At 48.7% G+C, this 8,945-nt stretch overlaps 1 protein-coding gene across 1 annotated transcript; it reads left to right on the top strand.

The window, feature by feature from the left end:
- Nucleotides 1-1,889: 1,889 nt before the first annotated feature.
- Nucleotides 1,890-8,855, top strand: FIBRA_04202 (uncharacterized protein; the record flags this gene model as incomplete). Its single annotated transcript, XM_012326018.1, has 20 exons — nt 1,890-1,931; nt 1,981-2,064; nt 2,119-2,342; nt 2,398-2,446; nt 2,502-2,564; nt 2,621-2,776; nt 2,837-3,314; nt 3,348-3,559; nt 3,610-4,626; nt 4,677-5,039; nt 5,101-6,378; nt 6,430-6,661; nt 6,719-7,005; nt 7,054-7,481; nt 7,534-7,643; nt 7,692-7,823; nt 7,882-8,044; nt 8,098-8,254; nt 8,310-8,532; nt 8,593-8,855. 20 exons carry the CDS (start codon nt 1,890-1,892, stop codon nt 8,853-8,855), a joined length of 5,961 nt encoding a protein of 1,986 aa, XP_012181408.1.
- Nucleotides 8,856-8,945: the final 90 nt, after the last annotated feature.

The following is an 8,945-nucleotide window of genomic DNA, read 5'->3' as shown; positions in this document are numbered from 1 at the left end:
TCAGATATAGCGGCTCAGTTTGCACTCTAGTATTGGTGTAGGACTATAGCATGTATAAGTCCCAGTAACAGTTAAACAAGTTGAATTCCTGATCCTTAGTCGTTAGGTCCCTTAACAGTCGTGTTTGAATCGACATTGTTCTTGGGTTTTGTTACACTTCCCTGCATTCCACCAGTCACAAGTTTCCTCTGTTGAAGACTTTCCTGCAGAGCGTTCTCCTGCTTTGCCAAAGCGAGAGCCACAGTTTCCTCCTCCTGAGGTTCCAACAACATTTGCTCTGCAGGAGTCGATATATTGGGTGTGGAGGTCTGAGAAAGCAATGCTGTCTGTGAGTGTAAGTTCTCATTTTGCAGCTGCTCTTTTTCTGACTGCTCAATCAAACTCGATGACTCAGTTGTGGTACTGGGGTGCAATCACTTTGAACTGCCTAAAAATACTCTGTCTGTAGAGCTGGAGTTCAAGTTTGCGATGTGGGAAGGCAAAACTGATAGCGTCTGAAGCCTTTTGCCAAGCAAGCAACCATTCACTTGAGTCTTGCACTTTCCGTTTTGGTGTGCTGCTAGGAACAGAGAACTCCAGTGTTCCAACCTTTCCGACATCCTTTCTCTCAGAGGTATTAGAGTACTCTCCTGTGAGGACATGGTCGAGATCAATGGTATCTCCGGCAAGGACATTAAGCCACTCTCCTTTGGGGAACTCAGGCGTGCCAATAGTGCAGGTGAGCGAGTCTCGTGTATATTTGATGTCTTTTGTGTATTCTCTGATGAGTTCCAGAGTTTTTCATGTCCTGGGATCAACGACCATTTCTCTGAGTAAACTATCAGCTGCCCATGCATAGAGAGAGGGGTTAGGTCGCTTTTGTGCACAGTACAGTTCGATTTTGTCTTCTTCCTCAAAATCTCAGGCCTGTTGCTTAGCTGCTCCAACAGGGGCTGGCTCTTCTCCTTCGTTTGCATCTCCTCCGTCGACTGGCTGGTTTGTGCCTTCACCACCTCCAGGTGGTTGTGATGGTCCATGCTCTCCAGCCTCACATTCGACTTGGTCAAGCCGGGCAAGGTATCGCCCCAATGTCTCCTCGAGCTGTGACTCGGTAAGTTGCGTTGATCCTGAGATGAGCTGTTGACTGAGCAACAATGTTGCTTTAGCTCAGCTGATGGATCCTCGTTGTCGTTGCTCAACAATGTCCAGGAGGGACTGTTGCATCTCGAGGGCACTCGTACTTTCAGTCGTTCCAGGAGAGGCAGTGGCATTGTGTGTACTCATTGATTCGATAGATTGTAAATTTATTTACTTGTGTGCGAGAAATGGGATCTGGTGCAATCCTCGATTAGCTACGAGAAAGAGAGGGCGCTCTCTACTGCTTAACGTACCTGGCAGGATCCTTGAGGTGCGAGAAAGAGAGGGCGCTCTCCTGTGCCTCTACCCGCCAGGCATATCAGGCTTTCCTGTCGACCTCCTACATCTCGTCAGCCATGGAATCGGCTCGGCGAGCGGGAGCTTCCAAGAAAGGAAAGAACTCCACACCAAGCGCGGTGCGAGTCGAGTCTCACTGGTCGCCCTTCTGGTCAAGCACAGACTGCATACACTTCCAGTATTAGTAGCATTTTTAAACGATTCTACCGGGCACGGTAGTTCTGAGGCTTGTAGTCCGTCAGCCCCACACCAACTAGATTTGCGAAAATAAAATATTTAAGCTCAATGTAAAGCACGGCCGCACGCGTTACAAAGGAATAACAGCAATGAAAGGGGTTGACCCGTCTACACCCTAGGATGGAATCACGGGCGGCACGTGCAGGGTGTGCAGCCTCCTATATTACGTAAGCGTCTCGCTGCAATTGCTCTAGACCAAAATTTCCCTTCGGGTCATTTGGAATACACGACGTGACTATATGGCAACACAGTTGAACACGTCTTATGAACCAATAGATGAAGTAAGTGACAGCCAATGACTCACAGACCATGTATCAATTGCCTATATAGTCCAATCTGTCGGGGGAGACTGGGGAAATCTACCTGTTCCAATGGTTAGCGTCCACAGAGAAAGTCGTCAAGCAGGTAAACCTGGTATGTGTTAGTTTGAAATGGCCCAAGATGCATATCTAATTCTTTGCATACCAGGAGGATCTCAAGGCTTTGCAGCAGGAGCTGGAGGCCACGCTCGTAAAGGTCGTTAGCGCACCCGAGCCGTTCCAGTCTCCCGGTCGTCCAATCAGAAATCTTGTCGCGCAATGCCTGATTGCATTGTATACCCGCGGGGAGACGAAAACTATGTTCGATACTCTGCAAGCATTCTTGAAGATTGTTGGGGAGCCAAAATCGAACTACAAGGAGTCTAGCAAGATGTATGTGGTATCGTCTGACAATTTTCAAACACCATTCTGATGAATATTGTTTTAGTGCTGCTATGCATTGTATCGGAGAGCTCATGGGAACATTCGGAAGTCAGGTACGAGCATATATGCATCATTTTAGCGGTCATGCGTGAATTCAGGATGGCATAGGTCATGTCACTTATGGTAGAGATTGTTACAGTCGCTCTGAGGCTATACAAATCTACGTCCAATGTCAGTTCCGCATCAGGCAGGCCATATGAGAAACTCATGGATTGCATACCTCACAGCCAATAATCCTGCGGTATCATGCTGTGTCAACTTTGGAGAAGGCACTATTAACAGCAAAGCGGGCCGTCACTGATTCTTTATCCAAGGACATTATAAAGCAAATGCGGTATGCTTTGAGCGACAAGGCACTACCTATCCAACGTGCAGCATGTAATGTAGGCTGATATTTGAATATTTCCTTCAGTAGTTTCTTCTGAATACTGAATCACTTGCAGGTGCTGATCTTGATGTATCCCTCAGATGAAGTTTCCAAATTGACTACTGATGTAGAATCTTTGGTCACGATTTGTACGAAGAGTCTCGAAGGCTCCGACCAAGTCACGCGGAGGTCGTTGGCTAAGCTCGTTGCGCACTTACTATCAACTACTCAAGTAGAGCGCGCTGTTATTATAGCGGATACGACTAAGAAGGGCAAGAAAGGTCAGGGCTTAAATGAGGACAGCGAAGATATCGTTCCAGGGTTGCATATCGCGAATGAAGAGCTCAAACCGATCATGACACCGAGCGAGATGCTCTCCCAACTCTCGACCCAGTTCAATCGTCCACAGGCATCGCGAAAAACGCGCGTGGGTCTATTTGACTTCTACATCGCCTTACTGGCCATGCTGGGCCCGATATTCGTCGAGAACAATTATGGTCTTATCGTTAGTCATCTTATGAGCGAGATTGTGTCAAACCCACGCAATTCGGCGAGTAGGTATGAGTCGCTACTTACTCGCTCATTAGTAGAAATACTGCTACGAGACCTTGTCGGGGTACGTATGCTCGGAGAACAAGCACAAATTGCAGCGATCCAGGAACTCTCGAGGAGCTATCTAAAGAGGTGGCCCGCGATGATGCCAGGTCAAACGGCTCCAAACTCGCTGTGCCTAGTAGTTGCCTTGAGAGAGGTGGCTGGATTGCTCCAACAACTCGGGAATGCTCCTCCCCCAGTTCAGGTAAATGTGCGTGTTTATCACGTCGAACGCCTGGATTTACATCTTTGTAGGATGCTCTTGTTGACCCATTGCTGACACTCCTCTCCCATCCAAATCATACCATTCGAGTGAATACTGCTCGTGTCCTTCGATGCTTCTGCTACTCAACACCACTCCGCCTACCGAAAGTCCTTCTGAGCGTCGTAGAGATGCTTCAGCGCGATATATCTACGCTGACTACCCCTACCGCACCGCCTGACATTCACACACGTTCTCTAGGACATGCCTACGGACTTGCTGCGCTGCTAGTTGTCATCCCTGAGCGGCCCCTATACGTCTCGTACGACATCAGCGCAAGGGTCTTTGATATGGCAGTGCAGCTGCTCAAACGCGCAGGAGAGCATGAGGTGAAGATTGCTCGAACTGAGGTCGAGATAGCATGGACATCCATTGCATCGTTGATGACGCTGGGTCCTAATTTCGTGCGGTCTCACCTTCCACAGCTACTAGTTCTATGGCGCAACGCGCTTCCGAAGCCAACTTCGAAGGATGCAGCAACGGCAAGAAGTCCCTCGGAATGGATGTTTCTGCTGCATCTGCGCGAGAGTGCATTGGGTGCAATATATTGTTTCTTGAAGTACAACACACCAACGCTTATCACTCCGGATGTTACGCGACGTATTGCATCTCTTCTGAGTAATGCGTTGCAATTCACGAATACGTTCCATTCGAGGCGAGTCGAGGACAATGCGGAACAACCGATGACAGAAGTCAAGGAGCTATCAATCGAAGGTCGTGAAGCACTACTTCTAACGCGGATTTTCTCGTGTTTTTCGCTTCTCGGAAACGCCGTTGTCACAGATTCTACTCAATCTGCTTTATTGCACTCAGCAGTAGCCCTATTTGCTAGTCCGGAGGGCTATGTGGGGTCCTCCGTACAAGCTGCAATCGCCTCTTCAACCGGGGCCTTCACTTCTATCTGGCAAACTGTCGATGGTTATGCTTATGGGGTCTCGGATTTGCGAATTGACGAGGGCTCCAAAGTTGAATTGAACCGTGATAGCATTGACATTTCTATTGATGAATTGGTCAGTATTCCACTAACGTGTTTTCTCCAAGGTTACTGATAGTCGCGTAGTGCCAAAAACCTATTCTCAGATCCTGTTCGCACGATCCACTATTTCTCTGTCAAAGAATCACGGAAAGCAGATATCAATGGACCGAGCCTCCGCCGCCTGCTACCGCTGCCGTCAACGCTGCTATACAATTATTTGCTCAATTTCTCCCATTACAAGATCTTTCATTAGCAACTCGCTCATTGGCTCAGTTAATGGAGACGCTAGGTTCTGCGAAAATGGAGAAGAATTCAGGCAGACGGGCAGCGGCCACGGTAAATGCAGCGCTGGCGCTAGTATTTGCTTTGCGTCAGGTCACAACGCCGCGATCAAGACACGTGTTTGGAAGTTCCCAAGTCACATCTCTACTTTCAACCTTCTTAAAGGTAGTTATGCGCCTTTACGGGGAGATAGCAGTCTTCTCATGGCTGAAACTTATGTTCACAGGACGTACTCGTTGATGGAGATGTAGTTCTCCGCAGAGGAAGTAGCGAAGCCATCGGCCGTTTAGCAAGTATCGCAGGGACAAACTTCCTTACTAATCAGGCTAAAATATTAGTTGATCAAGTCGTCAGCAACCGTGATCCACATGGACGCGCTGGATGTGCTTTGGCGTTCGGAGAAATTCACGCTCATGTAGGAGGCCTCGCGGCGGGCCCGCTCCTGAAGACCACTATTCATGTCCTCATGTCTCTTATAAACGACCCACATCCTGTTGTTCACTATTGGGCTCTCACTGCTCTCGCCCGTGTTATCGAAGCAACAAGTTTAGCATATGCGCCATACGTTCCAAGTACTCTGGGCTTGCTCTTCAAAGTCTACATGATGGAGTCCCATGAGCCCGAAGGTGGAGCCCTCAATCACGTCAACATTAGTGGCGATTTACCTGCCTATCAAGTTGTCTGTCAGAATATCGATGCCGCTATCACTGTTTTGGGCCCGGATATACAAGATTCTACTCGATCCAGGACGCTTGTTCTCGACCTCGTACATCGATTTATTAATGAGGATGATGATGGCATCTGCGTAGAAGCGATCAACTGCATGCAGCACTTCCTGATGTTCGCCCCAGAGTTTGTAGAAATTCCGACATTAGTGACCCGATTCAGGAAGTATCTCTCCTCCTCCCGCAGACCTCTCAAATTAGCATCCATCAACGCATTGTATCAGCTCGTTCAAAAGGACGCGTTTGCGATGTCGAGACTTGGTGGCGATCAGCTTGTAGAAGAACTCTTTGCCATGCTTGATGACGACTCTTCTGTTGATGGTGTTCGTAATGTTATCGACAGTTGGCTACAACAAACTGTCGTACATAATCCCTCAGCATGGATTGATCTTTGCCAACGTATCATGTCGCGGACCACCGCGTCACAGCAGGCCACCGATGCAGCCGCGAAGCGAGGAGATCTCCTAGATGATGAAGGTCAGTCTCTGAGCGTGGGTGTCAATCAAGATGCTTCTGTCGCGGGTAGTGCCCGTCAAACTTCTCGATGGAGGACCCAGCTATTTGCATTACAGTGCTTGCACAATATTTGTACAATTGTGGGCCGCTCGGGAAGACGGGAACACTTGGATATAGCTTTTGCACGCAGTCAGGGCCTTCCTATTTCTGGCCTTTTAGTGTCTCGAGTTCCAGATCTTATCAAAATTGCATTCACGGCCTCTGCTGCTCATGTAACAGAGATAAGGCAAGAGGGTCTTACAGTACTGCGAGACGTCATTGAGGTATGCCGAGAACCGCTCATTATAATTTTAAGGAGATTAATCCTGCGATAGATATTCTCCAAGTCTCCGGATCCAGATTACGACGATTCCTTGCTGCTCGAACAGCATCAAGCACCTATCACGGCGGCCCTGACACCGGCTTTCTCAGCAGATTCCACGCCTGAGATATTGGCGGCCGCTATCGGCGCGTGTGCAGTATTTGTTGGATGCGGAGTAGTCAAAGATGTACAGAGAATGGGACGCATCCTGAAATTGTTGAGCTCAGCTTTAGAGCAACTGAAGGGTACGTACGCTCAGCGTTTATGGAACTGATACTAATCTCCAAGTGTCATATATTCAGAATCAGGCATGTTGACATTAGGAGATGCGGTGGAGCTCAGTCCAAATGCGTCCGTGATGCTAAGGATAGCCACCCTCTCTGCATGGGCTGAGCTGCATGTCGCCAGCAATCGACAGATGTATCTGGCTGACGTCGTCAAACCATACGGACCCAGTCTAGCCACGTTGTGGGTTGCTGCACTGCGCGATTACGCTAGCATACGAGCTGATGCAGAAGTTCTTGACGAGTCTTTGGCTGGATCGTTGGATTCTTCATACTCAAACTTAGGAAAGGAGGTCCTTCTTCCAGTGAGCTCATTATGCCTATCACATATCATGGCGCTGACAGTATTGCAGTACTATTCAGAATCCTGGCCGGTGATTTTGCAAGCTGTCGCCACGGCTATGCACGCGGGAGACTCAAACATGCTAGCTGCTATGGACGGTCGCGAAGCGGGTTCTCCTGTACAAGTGACTACTCGAGAAGAGCCCACGGCGTTTTTCTTTGCCATCTTCGGGCTGGTATTTGAAGCCCTTGTCACCGCCGTTCCTGACTCGAACAATACCTCTCAACGTACTTCGGTCATCGCGCTTCTAGCGCTGAAATATCTAGTACAAGAGAAATATTGTGGGAAAGTTTTCAATGATGTGGTTGTTTTTGAGGAGCTCGTCAATCTGTTCTATCGTATGGCGCTCACTGAACCCGCTAATGTCCAGGTCCAGGTGGTAGAGACCATCGCCAGCTTGGCACAAAGTCTTGCACATAAACCATATAACGGCTTCTCGTTTGTGTCTTCTGCTACTTCAGTATTTGACCGGCTCAATTCGATCTCGTAGAAATGGCACAAATACGCGAGAATTGTTGGACTTACCTCAAGTACATTGTATGCGTATATGCGCGTACATCCTCAGACGTGTAATAGCAGGCCCTCGCAATGGTGCTACTCGTGAGTGAACGTGCGCGTTCTCTGACCCGTGATGAACGATGCCTGTAGATGACGTCTCCACATTTCCCGATAAAATCAAGCTTGTTAACGCCGCCTTTGAGGCGTTCATGACAATCGCCGACACGTTTGGCTCTGTCCAGAAAGAAGAATTCAGGGCGGTAGCCATCACACTATACGGGGGTATGCACCATTGTATATGCTAGAAGAGACACCCAGTAACCCTTATACTTTTGAACAGAACTACTGAAGGACGAGACTTATGACGCGGACCTCATTGGGCCAACGCTGCAATCACTGAAGACTATACTCGATAAACCAAGCGATGCCACCGGTGCGGAGAAATATGAGAGGGTAGTCCATGGACTACTCTCGTCATGCCTGGTCAACATTGATGAGATGAGGTAAGTCTTACTCATGGGACTCCCGTGTGGCCAACCAATCCACCTATCTACAGAGGGCGTCAAGGCGCTACATCCTCGCGGAAGACCAAGACTAATCTCCTCGCTGCGGTGCTCGTCCTAACAGTCATCCCTCAGGCTGTGAAGATCGGCAAAGCAATCATCGAGCACTGTTGTTTCCTTATCTCGCAGAAGCTCGTCGATCCTAGTGAAGTATGTACGAATGCCTGATCATATGCCTAGCTCATAACCTGTAAACTGCGCGTAGATATCATTGACAGCAGCGCACTGCGCAAAGACGCTGATTCTTGCTGCAATATCTGGCAACTCGGCCCTTGACCAATGCGCGAGGTTGCTTCTCCCTGGCATGATTGAATGTCTTGCGAAGATAGCTGCCGCGGATAATAATGCATCGGACCAGCAGCTCGCGACTGTCGGAGAAATCTTGAAGGCTTTCGCAGCATTGTTCTCTTCGTTGCCAGAGGAACTACGTAAGTACTTAGACATGCATTAGCACGATACGTCAGAAGACTTACGCGCATGATGAAAAGGTGCTCGAGCATTAGGCGTCTTTATGCCTGCGCTGATTCTCCTTTTGGATGCGACACGGCCCTCCCCATCTGCTTCGCACTCGCAAAGTGTAGCGCAACTCTTATCATTTGCTGCCCAATCGCCAGCTGCATTCAAGGACGCCACCGGAAAGCTAAGTCCACAGATGCGGGAGACTCTGGAGAGCTCTATACGACAAGCTCTAGGAAACAAAGCCTCAACGGGCGAGGCACCAAAACCACAGATTTCTCTGCGCTCGTTCTGAAATGTCGATGTATTGTACCTGATTACTACTGTAGATTCTAATCTATCGCACATGGTTTACTTCGGAAATTTACTACCATACTTAAATTAG

Source organism: Fibroporia radiculosa (genome assembly GCF_000313525.1).
Source record: "Fibroporia radiculosa TFFH 294 genomic supercontigs, scaffold2713, whole genome shotgun sequence".
Classification (NCBI taxonomy): domain Eukaryota; kingdom Fungi; phylum Basidiomycota; class Agaricomycetes; order Polyporales; family Fibroporiaceae; genus Fibroporia; species Fibroporia radiculosa.
This window is presented reverse-complemented; position numbering and strand designations above follow the sequence as displayed.